The sequence below is a fragment of the Salvelinus fontinalis genome, chromosome 5 (genome assembly GCF_029448725.1).
Source record: "Salvelinus fontinalis isolate EN_2023a chromosome 5, ASM2944872v1, whole genome shotgun sequence".
Classification (NCBI taxonomy): Eukaryota; Metazoa; Chordata; class Actinopteri; order Salmoniformes; family Salmonidae; genus Salvelinus; species Salvelinus fontinalis.
In genome coordinates, this window is record NC_074669.1 from 39,315,013 (window position 1) to 39,336,320 (window position 21,308).

General features: G+C 46.6%; 1 protein-coding gene across 1 annotated transcript; it reads right to left on the reverse strand.

Moving 5' to 3' along the window:
• Positions 1 to 4,329: 4,329 nt before the first annotated feature.
• Positions 4,330 to 20,993, reverse strand: LOC129855569 (bone morphogenetic protein 3-like). Its single transcript, XM_055923369.1, has 3 exons — positions 20,363 to 20,993; positions 15,939 to 16,939; positions 4,330 to 13,223 (listed from the first exon to the last, which is right to left on the reverse strand). Exons 1-3 carry the CDS (start codon positions 20,643 to 20,645, stop codon positions 13,032 to 13,034), a joined length of 1,476 nt encoding a protein of 491 aa, XP_055779344.1. The 5' UTR covers positions 20,646 to 20,993; the 3' UTR covers positions 4,330 to 13,031.
• Positions 20,994 to 21,308: the final 315 nt, after the last annotated feature.

Here is a 21,308-nt window from a genome sequence, read left to right on the forward strand (position 1 = left end):
ACTCTGCCTAGAAGGCCAACATCCCGGAGTCGCCTCTTCACTGTTGACGTTGAGACTGGACAGAGGAACTCTGCCTAGAAGGCCAACATCCCGGAGTCGCCTCTTCACTGTTGACGTTGAGACTGGTGTTTTGATGGTACTAAACTCAGCAGAAACATCCCTTTTTCAGGACCCTGTCTTTCAAAGATAATTTGTAAAAATCCAAATAACTTCACAGATCTTCATTGTAAAGGGTTTAAACACTGTTTCCCCATGCTTGTTCAATGAGCCATAAACAATTAATGAACATACACCTGTGGAACGGTCGTTAAGACACTAACAGCTTACAGACGGTAGGCAATTAAGGTCACAGTTATGAAAGACAGCGCTACAGGGAGACAGGATGGACAGCTGATCGTCCTCGCAGTGGCAGGCCACGTGTAACAACATCTGCACAGGATCGGTACATCTGAACATCACACCTGCGGGACAGATACAGGATGGCGACAACAACTGCCTGAGTTACACCAGGAACGCACAATCCCTCCATCAGTGCTCAGACTGTCCGCAATAGGCTGAGAGAGGCTGGACTGAGGGCTTGTAGGCCTGTTGTAAGGCAGGTCCTCACCAGACATCACTGGCAACAACGTCGCCTATGGGCACAAACCCACCGTTGCTGGACCAGATAGCACTGGCAAAAAGTGCTCTTCACTGACAATGGTCGGATTCACGTTTATCGTCGAAGGAATGAGCGGTACACCGAGGTCTGTACTCTGGAGTGAGATCGATTTGGAGGGTCCGTCATGGTCTGGGGCGGTGTGTCACAGCGTGTCACATCCTCCTCCCTCATTTGGTACCTTTTTTATTATTTATTTAACCTTTATTTAACCAGGTAGGCCAGTTGAGAAGTTCTCATTTACAACTGAGACCTGGCCAAGATAAAGCAAAGCAGTGCGACAAAAACAAACACAGAGTTACACATAAACAAATGTACAGTCAATAACACAACCCTTCCTGCAGGCTCATCCTGACGTGACCCTCCAGCATGACAATGCCACCAGCCATACTGCTCGTTCTGTGCGTGATTTCCTGCAAGACAGGAATGTCAGTGTTCTGCCATGGCCAGCAAAGAGCCCGGATCTCAATCCCATTGAGCACGTCTGGGACCTGTTGGATCGGAGGGTGAGGGCTAGGGCCATTCCCCCCCAGAAATGTCCAGGAACTTGCAGGTGCCTTGGTGGAAGAGTGGGTTAACATCTCACAGCAAAAACTGGCACATCTGGTGCAGTCCACGAGGAGGAGATGCACAGCAGTACTTAATGCAGCTGGTGGCCACACCAGACACTTACTGTTACTTTTGATTTTGACCCCCCCTTTGCTATGTTCATACAAATATTTACACATGTTAATTTTGCTGAAAATAAATGCAGTTGACAGTGAGAGGACGTTTCCTTTTTGCTGAGTTTATTTAATGAAGCTGCCAGTTGAGGACTTGTGAGGCATCTGTTTCTCAAACTAGATACTCTAATGTACTTGTCCTCTTGCTCAGTTGTGCCACGGGGGCTTCCCACTCCTCTTTCTATTCTGGTTAGAGCCAGTTTGCGCTGTTCTGTGAAGGGAGTAGTACACAGCGTTGTACGAGATCTCCAGTTTCTTGGCAATTTCTCGCATTCATTTTTCAGAACAAGAATAGACTGATGAGTTTCAGAAGAAAGTTCTTTGTTTCTGGCCATTTTGAGCCTGTAATCGAACCCACAAATGCTGATGCTCCAGATCCTCAACTAGTCTAAAGAAGTCTAGTTTTATTGCTTCTTTAATCAGAACAACAGTTTTCAGCTGTGCTAACATAATTGCAAAAGGGTTTTCTAATGATCAATTAGCCTTTTAAAATGATAAACTTGGAGTATCTAACACAATGTGCCATTGGAACACAGGAGTGATGGTTGCTGATAATGGGCCTCTGTAGATATTCCATTAAAAATCTGCCGTTTCCAGCTACAATAGTCATTTACAACATTAACAATGTCTACACTGTATTTCTGATAAATTTGATGTTATTTTAATGGACAAACAAATGTGCTTTTCTTTACAAAAAACAAGGACATTTCTCAGTGACCAAAACTTGTGAACAATAGTGTACCTGTACCATATGACTTGTAAGGAAGCCCTCCATTCAGATACATGCATCACTACAATGTGGAACTGCATTGGCACTAGGTGAAGAACCAAATATTGGAGAATGTCAAACAAGCAGTACATAATAGTTGGCATTTAAACAAAAACAATATATTGTTTACAATAAAAGTACTGTTTACCGAACACATCCAAATATTGAATCATCTGCAAAATATTATTATTTGTAACCATAATTATTATCAAACGAATATAGTCTAAATTCACTCATTTAAAACTTTCTCTGTACTACTTATAAAAAATACCCAGTTTTACAAAAGTAAATCTATGCTTACTAGTTGGACACAGTTCATCTCAGCTTATTCAGTCCTTTCAGTTGTTTTGTGATTCTATAGTTCCATAGAATGTTCTAGATTGTTCAAACAATCATTCTGAATTCCATTTCAGTTGATCGGGAGCTGAACCATTCATAAAAAGCATGTGGTCCCTCTCCAAGGGACAGCATTAGAATATCATTGACAATAGTGCATTTATGTACAAAAACAATGTACACATCTATATAAAACAATCTAACGTTAGCCTCTACATCTCACTATATCTGTTGTAAATAAATATTTGGTTGTCTGACTTCATTATGTAGGAAATAGTTGAATCCACGGTGAATGCATGTTATGTGTTCTTTGACTCTATCTAGCTACCAGAGAGACCTGTGCTGGTGTTCTTTGACTCGATCTAGCTACCAGAGAGGCATGTTATGTGTTCTTTGACTCTATCTAGCTACCAGAGAGACATGTGCTGGTGTTTGGAAAGGCCTCACTAGAGGAATAACCCAAATGGGATGCTATTCCCTATATAGTGCACTACTTTGGCCAGAGCCCTATTCCCTATATAGGGCACTACTTTAGACCAGAACCATATTCCCTATATAGTGCACTACTTTAAACCAGAACCATATTCCCTATATAGTGCACTACCTTGGCCATGGGCCCTATTCCCTATGTAGTGCACTACTTTGGCCAGGGCCCTATTCCCTATGTAATGCACTACTTTGGCCAGGATCCTATTCCCTATGTAGTGCTCTACTTTAGGCCAGGGCCCTATTTCCTATGTAGTGCACTATTTTAGACCAGAGCCCTATTCCCTATGTAGTGCTCTACTTTGGCCAGGGCCCTATTCCCTATGTAGTGCTCTAATTTAGACCAGAGCCCTATTCGCCATGTAGTGCTCTACTTTAGGCCAGGGCCCTATTTCCTATGTAGTGCACTACTTTAGCCAGGGCTCCAGCTCTGCTCAGAAGTAATGCAGTATATATGAAATAGGGGGCCAGTTTTAGTGGCTCTCAGTGACTTGTGATATAAATACCAGCACATGCCTTTAACAGACTATACCAATGTCTAGTCAGATGGATAGCTACCAAGCCTTCATTGGTTGTCTGTGATGAGACAGAGGTACAGTGGGAGGAGCCTCTTACATATCCTGCCTTTGTGCATGCTACTGGTGATGTAAAACACTATGCTTGGTCACCATAGACTATGGTTGTGTCACAAATGACATCATATTCCCTTTATAGTGCACTACATTTGGTTAGGGCCCATATGGGCTGTGGTCCAAAGTAGTGCACTACATTTGGCTAGGGCTCATAGGGTTGTGGTCCAAAGTAGTGCAGTAAATTTGGCTAGGGCCCATAGGGCTGTGGTCCAAGGTAGTGCACTACATAGGGAATAGGGTCCTGGCCAAAGTAGTGCACTACATAGGGAATAGGAGGTGAAGGTGATCCCATGATGTAGTAATCCTCCTCTCAGATCAAGCCAAGTCCTCCTCTCAGATCAAGCCAGATCCTCCTCTCAGATCAAGCCAAGTCCTCCTCTCAGATCAAGCCAGATCCTCCTCTCAGATCAAGCCAGGTCCTCCTCTCAGACCAAGCCAGGTCCTCCTCTCAGATCAAGCCAGGTCCTCCTCTCAGATCAAGCCAGGTCCTCCTCTCAGATCAAGCCAGGTCCTCCTCTCAGATCAAGCCAGGTCCTCCTCTCAGATCAAGCCAGGTCCTCCTCTCAGATCAAGCCAGGTCCTCCTCTCAGATCAAGCCAGGTCCTCCTCTCAGATCAAGCCAGGTCCTCCTCTCAGATCAAGCCAGGTCCTCCTCTCAGATCAAGCCAGGTCCTCCTCTCAGATCAAGCCAGGTCCTCCTCTCAGATCAAGCCAGGTCCTCCGCTCAGATCAAGCCAGGTCCTCCTCTCAGATCAAGCCAGGTCCTCCTCTCAGATCAAGCCAGGTCCTCCTCTCAGATCAAGCCAGGTCCTCCTCTCAGATCAAGCCAGGTCCTCCTCTCAGATAGTGGGTGCTGTTACACTTGGCGGAATGCGAAGTAGCAGCACAAAGCACATTCAACTACAACAATTAATACAAGATATGCACAGAAAAAAAAAACCTAGGCTATAGCCATATTTAATATTTATATATGATAATATATATATTATTATCAATATTTAAAGAAAGTCTATCAATATTCTAGGCTATAGCCTAGAAGCATATTGCTTAATAAAACAGACCGTTTTTTTTTTGTTCATGACGTTGACCATTCCTTTCCAAGCCCTGAATGTATGAAATATAGCTTACTTTCTTTATTCAATATTTAAAGAAAGTCTATCAATATGTATATTTTATGGATCAACAATCTGAAATAAACAGATGTATGTAATGCACTCTACACCACAATATATGGCTTTGGAATAGCATCTCTCTCTATAGCAGCCAAGGCAATATGTATGTATGTATACATGAGGTTCATATACAGTAAGTAACAAGAAAATAGTTAAGGACATAGACACTGTAACATATAGCCATGTCGTACAGAGAGGAGAGGAGGAAGAGGATGAGAGGAGGAGGAGGAGAGGGGGACGTGAAGGTGGGAGGAGGAGGAGGAGGAGAAGGAGGAGAGGGGGACGTGAAGCTGGGAGGAGAAGGAGGAGAGGAGGAGGAGGAGGAGAGGGGGACGTGAAGCTGGGAGGAGGAGGAGGAGAGAATATAAAACTATTCAGAACTGGGGTGGAAGGAGTTAGGATATAGCATGTGTCTGACCTCTTCCGTAAGAGGAAAAGTTTCTGCTCAACCCAGTAGAGGCAGCAGTCTACTGAGGTCCTGTGTTAGTCCCACTGAGGCAGTAGTCTACTGAGGTCCTGTGTTAGTCCCACTGAGGCAGTAGTCTACTGAGGTCCTGTGTTAGTCCCACTGAGGCAGCAGTCTACTGAGGTCCTGTGTTAGTCCCACTGAGGCAGTAGTCTACTGAGGTCCTGTGTTAGTCCCAGTAGAGGCAGTAGTCTACTGAGGTCCTGTGTTAGTCCCACTGAGGCAGTAGTCTACTGAGGTCCTGTGTTAGTCCCACTGAGACAGTAGTCTACTGAGGTCCTGTGTTAATCCCAGTAGAGACAGTAGTCTACTGAGGTCCTGTGTTAATCCCAGTAGAGACAGTAGTCTACTGAAGTCCTGTGTTAGTCCCACTGAGACAGTAGTCTACTGAGGTCCTGTGCTAGTCCCACTGAGACAGTAGTCTACTGAGGTCCTGTGTTAATCCCACTGAGACAGTAGTCTACTGAGGTCCTGTGTTAATCCCAGTAGAGACAGTAGTCTACTGAGGTCCTGTGTTAATCCCACTGAGGCAGTAGTCTACTGAGGTCCTGTGTTAATCCCAGTAGAGGCAGTAGTCTACTGAGGTCCTCTGTTAGTCCCACTGAGGCAGTAGACTACTGAGGTCCTGTGTTAGTCCCACTGAGACAGTAGTCTACTGAGGTCCTGTGTTAGTCCCACTGAGACAGCAGTCTACTGAGGTCCTGTGTTAATCCCACTGAGACAGTAGTCTATTGAGGTCCTGTGTTAATCCCACTGAGACAGTAGTCTACTGAGGTCCTGTGTTAATCCCACTGAGACAGTAGTCTACTGAGGTCCTGTGTTAATCCCGCTGAGGCAGTAGTCTACTGAGGTCCTGTGTTAGTCCCACTGAGACAGCAGTCTACTGAGGTCCTGTGTTAATCCCACTGAGACAGTAGTCTACTGAGGTCCTGTGTTAATCCCACTGAGACAGTAGTCTACTGAGGCCCTGTGTTAATCCCACTGAGACAGTAGTCTACTGAGGTTCTGTGTTAATCCCGCTGAGGCAGTAGTCTACTTAGGTCCTGTGTTAATCCCGCTGAGGCAGTAGTCTACTGAGGTCCTGTGTTAATCCCAGTAGAAACAGTAGTCTACTGAGGTCCTGTGTTAGTCCCACTGAGACAGTAGTCTACTGAGGTCCTGTGTTAGTCCCACTGAGACAGTAGTCTACTGAGGTCCTGTGTTAATCCCACAGAGACAGAAGTCTACTGAGGTCCTGTGTTAGTCCCACTGAGACAGTAGTCTACTGAGGTCCTGTGTTAATCCCACAGAGACAGTAGTCTAGTGAGGTCCTGTGTTAGTCCCACTGAGACAGTAGTCTACTGAGGTCCTGTGTTAGTCCCATTGAGACAGTAGTCTACTGAGGTCCTGTGTTAATCCCAGTAGAGACAGCAGTCTACTGAGGTCCTGTGTTAGTCCCACTGAGACAGTAGTCTACTGAGGTCCTGTGTTAGTCCCACTGAGACAGTAGTCTACTGAGGTCCTGTGTTAGTCCCACTGAGACAGTAGTCTACTGAGGTCCTGTGTTAGTCCCAGTAGAGACAGTAGTCTACTGAGGTCCTGTGTTAATCCCACTGAGACAGTAGTCTACTGAAGTCCTGTGTTAATCCCACTGAGACAGTAGTCTACTGAGGTCCTGTGTTAATCCCAGTAGAGACAGCAGTCTACTGAGGTCCTGTGTTAATCCCACTGAGACAGCAGTCTACTGAGGTCCTGTGTTAATCCCACTGAGACAGTAGTCTACTGAGGTCCTGTGTTAATCCCACTGAGACAGCAGTCTACTGAGGTCCTGTGTTAGTCCCACTGAGACAGTAGTCTACTGAGGTCCTGTGTTAGTCCCACTGAGGCAGTAGTCTACTGAGGTCCTGTGTTAGTCCCACTGAGACAGTAGTCTACTGAGGTTCTGTGTTAATCCCACTGAGGCAGCAGTCTACTGAGGTTCTGTGTTAGTCCCGCTGAGGCAGTAGTCTACTGAGGTTCTGTGTTAGTCCCGCTGAGGCAGTAGTCTACTGAGGTCCTGTGTTAGTCCCACTGAGACAGTAGTCTACTGAGGTTCTGTGTTAGTCCAGATCTATCAGGAAACCGATCTGGAGTTCCTAAATCTTTCATTCTGTTTGAATTTCAATCTCTCAATCTGCAGTAGGTCCTGTTTTATTGTGTTCAAACAGGCAAGAAACTCTGATGATGAGGTTGGTGATGAGGGACGTGATGATGAAGAAGATGAGACTAGTGAGTTGTTTATTCTCCAGAGTGCTTCAGTATTCTACAGGATGCTTCAGTATTCTCCAGAGTGCTTCAGTACTCTACAGAGTGCTTCAGTATTCTCCAGGATGCTTCAGTATTCTACAGGATGCTTCAGTATTCTCCAGAGTGCTTCAGTATTCTACAGGATGCTTCAGTATTCTACAGGATGCTTCAGTATTCTCCAGGGTGCTTCAGTATTCTACAGGGTGCTTCAGTATTCTACAGGATGCTTCAGTATTTTACAGGATGCTTCAGTATTCTCCAGAGTGCTTCAGTACTCTACAGAGTGCTTCAGTATTCTCCAGGATGCTTCAGTATTCTACAGGGTGCTTCAGTATTCTCCAGGATGCTTCAGTATTCTCCAAGATGCTTCAGTATTCTCCAGGGTGCTTCAGTATTCTACAGAGTGCTTCAGTACTCTCCAGGATGCTTCAGTACTCTCCAGGATGCTTCAGTATTCTCCAGGATGCTTCAGTATTCTCCAAGATGCTTCAGTATTCTACAGGGTGCTTCAGTATTCTCCAGGATGCTTCAGTATTCTACGGGGCGCTTCAGTACTCTCCAGGATGCTTCATTATTCTACAGGGTGCTTCAGTATTCTCCAGGATGCTTCAGTACTCTACAGGGTGCTTCAGTATTCTAGAGAGTGCTTCAGTACTCTACAGAGTGCTTCAGTATTCTCTAGGGTGCTTCAGTATTCTACAGGATGCTTCAGTATTCTCCAGGATGCTTCAGTATTCTCCAGAGTGCTTCAGCATTCTACAGAGTGCTTCAGTATTCTCCAGGATGCTTCAGTATTCTCCAGAGTGCTTCAGTATTCTCCAGGGTGCTTCAGTATTCTCCAGAGTGCTTCAGTATTCTCCAGGGTGCTTCAGTACTCTACAGGGTGCTTCAGTATTCTCCAGGGTGCTTCAGTATTCTCCAGGGTGCTTCAGTATTCTACAGGATGCTTCAGTATTCTCCAGGATGCTTCAGTATTCTACAGAGTGCTTCAGTATTCTCCAGAGTGCTTCAGTATTCTCCAGAGTGCTTCAGTACTCTACAGAGGGCTTCAGTATTCTACAGAGTGCTTCAGTATTCTCCAGGATGCTTCAGTATTCTCCAGAGTGCTTCAGTACTCTACAGGGTGCTTCAGTATTCTCCAGGATGCTTCAGTACTCTCCAGGATGCTTCAGTATTCTCCAGAGTGCTTCAGTATTCTCCAGGGTGCTTCAGGCTTCCAATAGGAGGTCCAGCAGTCCTTTCCTGAAAAGGTTAATCAACCAACCATCTCATCTCCATTTAGATAGGTGACAGTAATCACTAGGTGGCTTTGTTGCAGAGAGGTTGTTCTGTGTGTGTGTGTGTGTGCTTGTGTCTGGGCGTGTGTTTGTGTCTGTGAGTGGAGGCTGAAGAAATGTGGCTTGGCCTCTACGACCCTCCCGAACTTCTACAGACGCACCACTGAGAGCATCCTGTGAGGCTAAATCACCGCCTGGTACGACAACTGCACCGCCCGCAACCGCAGGGCTCTTCAGAGGGTGGTGCGGTCTGCTCAACGCCTCACTGGGGGAACACCGCCTGCCCTCCAGCACATCTACAGGACCCGGTGTCACAGGAAGGCCAAAAAAATCACCTCAGCCACCCGAGCCACGGCCTGTTCACCCCGCTACCATCTAGAAGGTCATTAAGGACCTCAGCCATGGCCTGTTCACCCCGCTACCATCTAGAAGGTCATTAAGGACCTCAGCCACCCGAGCCACTGCCTGTTCACCCCGCTACCATCTAGAAGGTCATCAAGGACCTCAGCCACCCGAGTCACGGCCTGTTCACCCCGCTACCATCTAGAAGATCATCAAGGACCTCAGCCACCCGAGTCACGGCCTGTTCACCCCGCTACCATCTAGAAGATCATCAAGGACCTCAGCCACCCGAGCCACGGCCTGTTCACCCTGATATCATCTAGAAGATCATCAAGGACCTCAGCCACCCGAGCCACGGCCTGTTCACCCTGATATCATCTAGAAGATCATCAAGGACCTCAGCCACCCGAGCCACGGCCTGTTCACCCTGATATCATCTAGAAGATCATCAAGGACCTCAGCCACCCGAGCCACGGCCTGTTCACCCTGATATCATCTAGAAGATCATCAAGGACCTCAGCCACCCGAGCCACTGCCTGTTCACCCCGCTACCATCTAGAAGGTCATCAAGGACCTCAGCCACCCGAGCCACGGCCTGTTCACCCCGCTACCATCTAGAAGGTCATCAAGGACCTCAGCCACCCGAGCCACGGCCTGTTCACCCCTCTACCATCTAGAAGGAGGAGACAGGACAGGTGCATCAAAGCTATGGCCGAGAGATTGAAAAACTGCTCCAGGTCATCGGACTGTTAAACAGTCACCACTAGACGGCCTCCTCTCAGTACCCTGCCCTGAACCTTATTCACTGTTACTAGCCAGCTACCACTCAGTACCCTGCCCTGAACCTTAGTCACTGTTACTAGCCAGCTACCACTCAGTACCCTGCCCTGAACCTTAGTCACTGTTACTAGCCAGCTACCACTCAGTACCCTGCCCTGAACCTTAGTCACTGTTACTAGCCAGCTACCACTCAGTACCCTGAACCTTAGTCACTGTTACTAGCCAGCTACCACTCAGTACCCTGAACCTTAGTCACTGTTATTAGCCAGCTACCACTCAGTACCCTGAACATTATTCACTGTTACTAGCCAGCTACCACTCAGTACCCTGCCCTGAACCTTAGTCACTGTTACTAGCCAGCTACCACTCAGTACCCTGGACCTTAGTCACTGTTACTAGCCAGCTACCACTCAGTACCCTGCCCTGAACCTTAGTCACTGTTACTAGCCAGCTACCACTCAGTACCCTGAACCTTAGTCACTGTTACTAGCCAGCTACCACTCAGTACCCTGCCCTGAACCTTAGTCACTGTTACTAGCCAGCTACCACTCAGTACCCTGCCCTGAACCTTAGTCACTGTTACTAGCCAGCTACCACTCAGTACCCTGAACCTTAGTCACTGTTACTAGCCAGCTACCACTCAGTACCCTGAACCTTAGTCACTGTTATTAGCCAGCTACCACTCAGTACCCTGAACATTATTCACTGTTACTAGCCAGCTACCACTCAGTACCCTGCCCTGAACCTTAGTCACTGTTACTAGCCAGCTACCACTCAGTACCCTGGACCTTAGTCACTGTTACTAGCCAGCTACCACTCAGTACCCTGCCCTGAACCTTAGTCACTGTTACTAGCCAGCTACCACTCAGTACCCTGAACCTTAGTCACTGTTACTAGCCAGCTACCACTCAGTACCCTGCCCTGAACCTTAGTCACTGTTACTAGCCAGCTACCACTCAGTACCCTGCCCTGAACCTTAGTCACTGTTATTAGCCAGCTACCACTCAGTACCCTGGACCTTAGTCACTGTTACTAGCCAGCTACCACTCAGTACCCTGGACCTTATTCACTGTTACTAGCCAGCTACCACTCAGTACCCTGAACATTATTCACTGTTACTAGCCAGCTACCACTCAGTACCCTGCCCTGAACCTTAGTCACTGTTACTAGCCAGCTACCACTCAGTACCCTGCCCTGAACCTTAGTCACTGTTACTAGCCAGCTACCACTCAGTACCCTGCCCTGAACCTTAGTCACTGTTATTAGCCAGCTACCACTCAGTACCCTGGACCTTAGTCACTGTTACTAGCCAGCTACCACTCAGTACCCTGCCCTGAACCTTAGTCACTGTTACTAGCCAGCTACCACTCAGTACCCTGAACCTTAGTCACTGTTACTAGCCAGCTACCACTCAGTACCCTGAACCTTAGTCACTGTTACTAGCCAGCTACCACTCAGTACCCTGAACCCTATTCACTGTTACTAGCCAGCTACCACTCAGTACCCTGCCCTGAACCTTAGTCACTGTTATTAGCCAGCTACCACCCAGTACCCTGAACCTTATTCACTGTTACTAGCCAGCTACTACTCAGTACCCTGAACCTTAGTCACTGTTACTAGCCAGCTACCACTCAGTACCCTGAACCTTAGTCACTGTTACTAGCCAGCTACCACTCAGTACCCTGAACCTTAGTCACTGTTACTAGCCAGCTACCACTCAGTACCCTAAACCTTAGTCACTGTTACTAGCCTGCTACCACCCAGTACCCTGAACCTTAGTCACTGTTACTAGCCAGCTACCACTCAGTACCCTGAACCTTAGTCACTGTTACTAGCCAGCTACCACTCAGTACCCTGAACCTTAGTCACTGTTACTAGCCAGCTACCACTCAGTACCCTGAACCTTATTCACTGTTACTAGCCAGCTACCACTCAGTACCCTGAACCTTAGTCACTGTTACTAGCCAGCTACCACTCAGTACCCTGGACCTTATTCACTGTTACTAGCCAGCTACCACTCAGTACCCTGGACCTTATTCACTGTTACTAGCCAGCCACCACTCAGTACCCTGCCCTGAACCTTAGTCACTGTTACTAGCCAGCTACCACTCAGTACCCTGGACCTTAGTCCCTGTTACTAGCCAGCTACCACTCAGTACCCTGAACCGTAGTCACTGTTACTAGCCAGCTACCACTCAGTACCCTGAACCTTATTCACTGTTACTAGCCAGCTACCACTCAGTACCCTGAACCTTAGTCACTGTTACTAGCCAGCTACCACTCTAGTACCCTGAACCTTAGTCACTGTTACTAGCCAGCTACCACTCTAGGGGGCAGGGTACTCTGCCCTGTGTACATAGTCATTGAACACTGGTCTCTTTAATAATGTTTACATACTGTTTCACCCACTTTATATGTATATACTGTATTCTAGTGAAGGTTCATCCTATATAACTACTGCTGTCCACTTCATATGTATAATACTGTATTCTAGTCCTGGTTCATCCTATATTACTACTGCTGTACACACCTTTTCTATCCATATAAAGTCCATAATGTCTATATTTTCTATTAATGCACACATACACAATCCATGTCTCAATTGTCTCAAGGCTTAAACATCCCTCTTTAACCTGTCTACTCTCCTTCATCTACACTGATTGAAGTGGATTTAACAAGTGACAAAGTGATCATTGATTTCCCCTGGATTCACCTGGTCAGTCGGTCATGGAAATAACAGGTGTCCTTAATGTTTTGTCCACTCAGTGTAGATATTTATATTCCCAGACTCTGACATTGTTCTTTCTGATATTTCTTAATTTCTTTCTTTTTACTTTCTGGGATTTGTGTGCATTGTTTTGTATTGCTAGGTATTACTGCACCTGCAATAACATCTGCAAAATTTGATTTGAGAGAGACAGCGAGAGGGAGAGAGAGAGAAAGAGGGAGAGAGGGAAAGAGAGAGAGACTGACAGAGAGAAAGAGAAAGAGAGAGAGAGAGAGCGGGCGAGCGAGAGAGAGCGAGCGAGAGAGAGAGAGAGAGCATTTCTTATTGTCCGGCTGTGTGTGTGTGTGTTTCTTTGTGAATGTGCCTGTGTGGGTGTGTGTGTGTGTGTGTGATAATTGTCCCTATCTGCAGGCGCAGGAGTCCACAGTCATGTTTGGATAGACTTTGAGCACCACGTTCTTGTCCTCGTCGAAGAAGAGGATGGAGAGGGAAGACATCTTGTCTGGGACACAACAGGGCTCAGGGATACCAGACACCACCCCTACCGCTCTCACAATGCTCTGGATGGTGGCGTGGTTACTAGGCTTCAGAGACTACAGGACAGAAGAGAAAGAAGAGGTGAACAACAACCTTATGCCAACAAACATGACAGTTTTATGAAATGGGAGGACATTTGACAGTAGGTCATAGTTAAAACGTTTTATCCTTTTATTTAACCAGGAAGTATCTTGAGTATCTCTTTTTGAAGGGAGACCTGTTTGTGATATTGTATTTTTTTTTGCCACCTGCTTAGTGTCCCAACCAGGTGACCGCCTGGCGAACAAGAGGCTGGTGATGGGAGTCTTGAGGACACCTCATTCTTGGACAGCTTTTTGCATGTTCTAGTCCAGCTAAAACATGACTGGTTAAATGAGTGACAGGCACTTCCCTTATCACCATGAGTAATACCTAGTTGTTCCCAGGAGCCCTACGACCATCCTTCCTCTGATCCTTTCGATCCTTCACATGTCTAGGGAGTAGGGAGTTGTTTCTGGAACCGACCTGAGGCGTGTGAAGCAGGATCTTCACAAGGAAAGAGCATTCTCTGACTACAAAGGAAACCCAGGCGGTAGGCACTACACCGTAACCTCAAGCCCTATATACAGCCAGCTCCAAACTGACTGGACTATAATTGTAGAATAATAGTGAAGATAAAAACTATGAAATAACCAAAAAGTGATAAACAAATCAAAGGATATTTTACATTTGAAGTCGGAAATTTACACACACTTAGGTTGGAGTCATTGAAACTTGTTTTTCAACCACTCCACAAATTTCTTGTTAACAAACTACAGTTTTGGCAAGTCGGTTAGGACATCTACTTCGTACATGAAACAAGTCATTTTTCCAACAATTGTTTACAGACAGATTATTTATTTCACTTATAATTCACTGTATCACAATTCCAGTGGGTCAGAAGTTTACATACACTAAGTTGACTGTGCCTTTAAACAGCTTGGAAAATTCCAGAAAATTATGTCATGGCTTTAGAAGCTTCTGATAGGCTAATTGACATAATTTCAGTCAATTGGAGGTGTACCTGTGGATGTATTTCGAGGCCTACCTTCAAACTCAGTGCTCAAACTTTGCAGACTTTTTCAAACTTTGCTTGACATCATGGGAAAATCACAAGATTTCAGCCAAGACCTCAGAAAAATTTTTGTAGACCTCCACAAGTCTGATTCATCCTTGGGAGAAATTTCCAAACGCCTGAAGGTACCGCGTTCATCTGTACAAACAATAGTATGCAAGCATAAAAACCATGGGACCACGCAGCCGTCATACAGCTCATACAGTTCTGTCTCCTAGAGATGAACGTACTTTGGTGCGAAAAGTCCCGGTTAAACATAGTGAGGGTACGCCTTACCGGTTAAACATAGTGGGGGTACGCCATACCGGTTAAACATAGTGGGGGTACGCCTTACCGGTTAAACATAGTGGGGGTACACCATACCGGTTAAACATAGTGGGGGTACGCCATACCGGTTAAACATAGTGGGGGTACGCCTTACCGGTTAAACCTTGTGAGGGTACGCCATACCGGTTAAACATAGTGGGGGTACGCCTTACCGGTTAAACATAGTGGGGGTACACCTTACCGGTTAAACATAGTGGGGGTACACCTTACCGGTTAAACATAGTGGGGGTACACCATACCGGTTAAACATAGTGGGGGTACGCCATACCGGTTAAACATAGTGGGGGTACGCCTTACCGGTTAAACCTTGTGAGGGTACGCCTTACCGGTTAAACCTTGTGAGGGTACGCCATGTTTTGGTCACTTTTGAATGCACATTTGTGGCCTGCTGGAGGTCATTTTGCAGGGCTCTGGCAGTGCACCTCCTTGCACAAAGGCGGAGGTAGCGGTCCTGCTGCTGGGTTGTTGCCCTCCTACGGCCTCCTCCACGTCTCCTGATGTACTGGCCTGTCTCCTGGTAGCGCCTCCATGCTCTGGACACTACGCTGACAGACACAGCAAACCTTCTTGCCACAGCTCGCATTGATGTGCCATCCTGGATGAGCTGCACTACCTGAGCCACTTGTGTGGGTTGTAGACTCCGTCTCATGCTACCTCTCGAGTGAAAGCACCGCCAGCATTCAAAAGTGACCAAAACATCAGCCAGGAAGCATAGGAACTGAGAAGTGGTCTGTGGTCACCATCTGCAGAACCACTCCTTTATTGGGGGTGTCTTGCTAATTGCCTATAATTTCCACCTTTTGTCTATTCCATTTGCACAACAGCATGTGAAATTTATTGTCAATCAGTGTTGCTTCCTAAGTGGACAGTTTGATTTCACAGAAGTGTGATTGACTTGGAGTTACATTGTGTTGTTTAAGTGTTCCCTTTATTTTTTTGAGCAGTGTATATAAATATATATATATATATATAAATAAATGTATTTCTAAATCGTACTGGATTCCAAGTATATCGGCAAATCAACCAATCAGATGTCCACAGACTAACCCATCTTTCCCAGTATATTACCATTTGACTATTTCCTTTTGCAGTCCTTCTATTTTACTACGATGTCTAACGAAGGTCTTAAACCTCTCTAGTTGGATCCGTTTTTCTACAGTGAAAAATAAATACTTTACCTAAGAGTATAATCCTATTTCCCATTTATTGATGATTCTCTTTGACGGTGTGTACAAAACATTAAGGACACCTTTCAAAATCCCCATCCGGGAAAGAGCAGGTTTCCTTAATGTTTTATACACTCAGCATATATCAGTTCATAAACCCGATGCCATGAAGCATGAAGACATACCTTAGGCATAGGGAACTGGCATGATCCTGAGCAGTAGTAGGCATCAAAAGACTTGGGAGATATAATCCACTCGCTCCAGCCAATGTCTGCGAAGTCCACCTTCAGGTAGCGACGAGCACAGTTCCGTGGTTCGTTCCACTGCTTCTTACGAGCCTTCTTTATCGTCTGCTCGTCAAACTGCAGCAGGGGCATCTTACCGCCGTGCCTCTGGCTCTTACCACGCGTCTTTTTCCTCGGCCGACGGACCGGCTTGTTCTCCAGCGGTTCGTAGGGGCTATTCTCGTCCCAGCTCATCGTCTCATACGGGTACTCCGGCCCCGGTAACTCGTTGTTCTGGAGCGGGAGGAGGACGCTAGTCGAGCGCCGGCGTCGGTGAGGAGGCGTCTGTTGTTGAGCGCCGGTGCTATTCTGAGCGTGCAGCCCCAGTTTATGGAAGCCGGAGGCGAATGCCCCTTCTTCCGTGGTCATCGTGGTTTGATGCCTCTGATGACTCTGTAGTGTCGACACCACGCTCTCAGGTTCGGAGATGCTCGAGTCGTTGGCGTAGACCAGGATGTAAGGAAAGCGGTCTGAGAGGAGCTTCTCCCAGGGCCTGGGTCCAGGCTGGAATGCCACGTCTATCCCGATCAGCAGCTCATCATGATGCTTGGCCTGGTTCACCACCTGGGTGACATCCTTCCACTGCCAAGAGATGAAGTCCCTGTATAGTGTAGACACGTTGATCACAAAGTGGCCCAGAGTCCTGATATGGTTATCCACTGAGGCGAAGCTCCACACACCCATCTGGACATGACTGTGTCTACTGGGGCCGTGGCGGGACAGGGATGGGGACGGATCTCCACAGGTCTTGGGCTTGGGCCTGGCGGTGCTGTTGCAGCCCTGGTGCTGGGTGCTGTTCTGGAGGTCTCCTATGTAGTAGTGGAGCATGGCCGACAGGACGGCCTCTGACTTGGTGAGAGAGGTCAGGTTGAAGATCTGGAACTGCTGGTTGTTGATGGTGCCTGAGAGAGGAACAGGAAGTGGAAGTCAGAATAGAGAGTATAGTCCCAGACAGGTCCACATATCCATAGAATTACATGACTTATAGCATCTCTACGTGAATATCGTTCAACTTAGTTTCAAATCTGGAGCTGAACAGTAAAAGGCATTTAGACATTAGGCTATATAAGCCAGGTCCGAAAACCCTATCACTCAGTGCAGTGGTGTTGTATCGAGGTGTCTACCAGACATTTCCCCTTCCCAGGATTACATTTCAAATAAGATAGCAGCTTACACAAGACATATCTCACATTGGTTATCCATCTAGATGTCGTGTGATACAGTCTACTCAACGGGGAGAGAATGAACGGCAACAACACCAGGACACAGTGTCCTTCACTCCTGTTTGCCAAGCACTGCAGTCACGCAACAGTGTGAGAAGTAACTCATATTTTGTAGCAAAATGTCCTGGGTTGACAGTTACAGCAAGGCCACGCAATGCAACGCATACAATCAACAGTGCACCAATCTTGGCTTGAGACGGTCATCCGTTTTATTAACTGAAACTGTTGAATTATTTTGTTTTTTTGTGAAATCTAACTCCGACCCATCCTCTCTGGCTTCAAAACCAAACTCTCGCAGTAGTTCTGCTGCTAAGTGAGCTACAACTGTGTAGACCCGTAAGAACAAGGAAGTACCCAGGAGCCCATCGTCTACCCATCCTGCATTATCAAGTCATGTCAGTAGGAGGCAGTATTATCTCATGTATGGGTGCTAAAACCTGACTAGGATTTCAACCATAGAGAATGGTAGAGGACTCTAGTGCCTAAAATCCTCTTTTAGCAAAAGAGCAGCACCATTGAGGACTTTCACAATTTTGAAGTAGTCAACCCGGCTGGGACTTCCTATGGTTGAAGGAAGGATCACATACTTCATTCCGGGTCATCAAGAGGGTTCAGCCAATGAATTATACTGGTGAGCAAACATTCCATAACTGCAGGTGGCAGTACGTCACCAACCTTGGCTTCACGCCTGTTCAAACAACACCCCTCTAGGTGGCGGTATGTCACCAACCTTGGCTTTAGGCCTGTTCAAACAACACCCCTCTAGGTGGCAGTATGTCACCAACCTTGGCTTCAGGCCTGTTCAAACAACACCCCTCTAGGTGGCAGTACGTCACCAACCTTGGCTTCATGCCTGTTCAAACAACACCCCTCTAGGTGGCAGTACGTCACCAACCTTGGCTTCACGCCTGTTCAAACAACATCGCTCTAGGTGGCAGTACGTCACCAACCTTGGCTTCAGGCCTGTTCAAACAACACCGCTCTAGGTGGCGGTACATCACCAACCTTGGCTTCACGCCTGTTCAAACAACACCGCTCTAGGTGGCAGTACGTCACCAACCTTGGCTTCAGGCCTGTTCAAACAACACCCCTCTAGGTGGCAGTACATCACCAACCTTGGCTTTAGGCCTGTTCAAACAACACTCCTCTAGATGGCGGTACGTCACCAACCTTGGCTTCAGGCCTGTTCAAACAACACCGCTCCAGATGGCAGTACGTCACCAACCTTGGCTTCAGGCCTGTTCAAACAACACTCCTCTAGGTGGCGATATGCACCCTTTCAGTTTGTTTGCCAACTCATAGAAGTAGTAGAAGAAGAAAATTGACTATCTCAAAATGGAGATGGCCTCATTGGCGCTGCCAATGCTCTCACAGACGCTATAATGGCACAGATACAATGTTACGTCCTCTAACTATGGGTTCTACATGGCTGCAGGCGTAAATATAATCCTACTGCTGTGGGAAGAGATGGTAGGGCTATCATATTAGTGGTTATATACATTGAGTGTACAAAACATTAGGAACACCTGCTCTTTCCATGACATAAATTAAGGAGTACCCTTATTTTACCAGGTAAGTTGACTGAGAACACGTTCTCATTTACAGCAACGACCTGGGGAATAGTTACAGGGGAGAGGAGGGGGGAGGAATGAGCCAATTGTAAGCTAAATTTACCAGGTGAATCCAGGTGAAAGCTATGATCCCTTACTGATGTCACTAAATCCACTTCAATCAGTGTAAATGAAGGGGAGGAGACAGGTTAAAGAAGGATTTTTAAGTCTTGAGACATTTGATACATTGATTGTGTATGTGTGCCATTCAGAGGGTGGATGGGCAAGACCAAATATTTAAGTGCCTTTGAACGGGCTATGGTAATAGGTACCAGGCGTTTGTGTCAAGAACTGCAACGCTGCTGGGTTTTTCACCGTCAACAGTTTCCTGTGTGTATCAAGAACGGTCCACCACCCAAAGGACATCCAGCCAACTTGACACAACTGTGTGAAGCATTGGAGTCAACATGAGCCAGGATCCCTGTGGAACGCTTTCAAACACCTTGTAGAGTCCATGCCCCCTACGAATTGAGGCTGTTCTGGGGGCCAAAAGGGAGTGCAATGCAATATTAGGAGGGTGGTTCCTAATGTTTTGTACACTCAGTGTAGCTACAGCGATAACTACATAACGGCCTCTTGAATGTCAAAACAGTTATATGTAAGATTTAAACAGGCCACAACAGCCGTCTTTAGTCCATACATTTAAATACATAACCTTCATTAAAAAAAGATTATGCAGATTTAACACACAAAGACGGATTTTTTTTTACCAGTCGCATTGTCATGTATAAATGTGTAACGGGCTTGAAATCGTGTTCGTCTGAATCATTTCCGTACTAAGCAACAGGTGAAGCAGGCATTGGATAGGTTTTGGATCAACAGGTGAAGCAGGCATTGGATAGGTTTTGGATCAACAGGTGAAGCAGGCATTGGATAGGTTTTGGATCAACAGGTGAAGCAGGCATTGGATAGGTTTTGGATCAACAGGTGAAGCAGGCTTTGGATAGGTTTTGGATCAACAGGTGAAGCAGACGGTGGATAGGTTTTGGATCAACAGGTGAAGCAGGCTTTGGATAGGTTTTGGATCAACAGGTGAAGCAGGCTTTGGATAGGTTTTGGATCAACAGGTGAAGCAGGCATTGGATAGGTTTTGGATCGACAGGTGACGCAGGCTTTGGATAGGTTTTGGATCAACAGGTGAAGCAGGCTTTGGATAGGTTTTGGATCAACAGGTGAAGCAGACGGTGGATAGGTTTTGGATCAACAGGTGAAGCAGGCATTGGATAGGTTTTGGATCAACAGGTGAAGCAGGCATTGGATAGGTTTTGGATCAACAGGTGAAGCAGGCATTGGATAGGTTTTGGATCAACAGGTGCTTCAACCTAGTCCAAACTATACAACACAGAACAGTTGAATAACTATCAATAAAATCATGAAACTACACTCTTACATGACTGTCTAGAAACCCTATAGCCCATACTATGGTAGTATGAGGGTTGCTTTATGGTGCGTTAAAATACGCAGTCGCTGTACGGATACATCATGTACATACCCCAGCGCGCTTTAAAGCTCCGGACCGTATTCCCGTCCTGGAAAGGAAATCCTGCACGGTTGTATTGGTCGTAAAGCATCTGCATGTGTTCCGTCATAGTATCCTGTAAAAGTAGGTCGTGCTCGTCCTTCTCTGAGCGGTCTTTGTCCCCCCGGGCCGCACCAGAGTGCCCAGATGTACCTTTAATTTTTAAATCTGTGAAATGATCTTTCAACATCGCGCAATATCCACCGCATAGATAGCTCCATCCGAGCAGCAGCAGTAACCGCGGACAGATCGCCATGGTCCCAGTGAGAGGAAGCTAGTGATGGACACTTTCAGAAGAACTTGCTGGTGAAAAGTTGTCGCGCAGAACGCGTTTCCCAAGTCGTCTTATGTGTGAAAATGGGTGGCATCAACCGGTTCGAAAACGTATATAATCTCATGAGAAACTCGACACTCACTGAAAGAAAGAAATAAAGACAAGAAGGGAATGAAGAAAGAAATACTCCTATATATTATAATAGAAAGAAAGAGGAGGTTGTAGCCGACTGAAGAGTATTGCGCTCTGCTCCTGGTTAGTGCGACGTGCTCTATGCGCGTCATGCACTGCTCATTTAAAAGTTACAAGTTGATATCCTATCAAAGTTGTTCTGCTCTCTCTCTCTCTGCCTCTCTCTCTCTCTCTCTCTCTCTCTCTCTCTCTTTCTCGGTTGAGTGAATAAGGGCTCCCACCTCCCAGTTCGATGTAATAGCGTAATAGCGTTGAGGACAGCAGCTCAGATCTGAGAAGATCTCTGGATCGACAGCCAATCGTCCCCGTTCTCAGATTTCATTGAAGGTGAAGCATGTTCTGCTTGCTAATATATAGGGGTAGTGGGACCAGCTGGTTATTCCTCCCTCTCAGATACGGAAGCAGAGACAGAGACAGAGACAGAGGGGGGTGGGGGGGGGGGGGGCGAGAGAG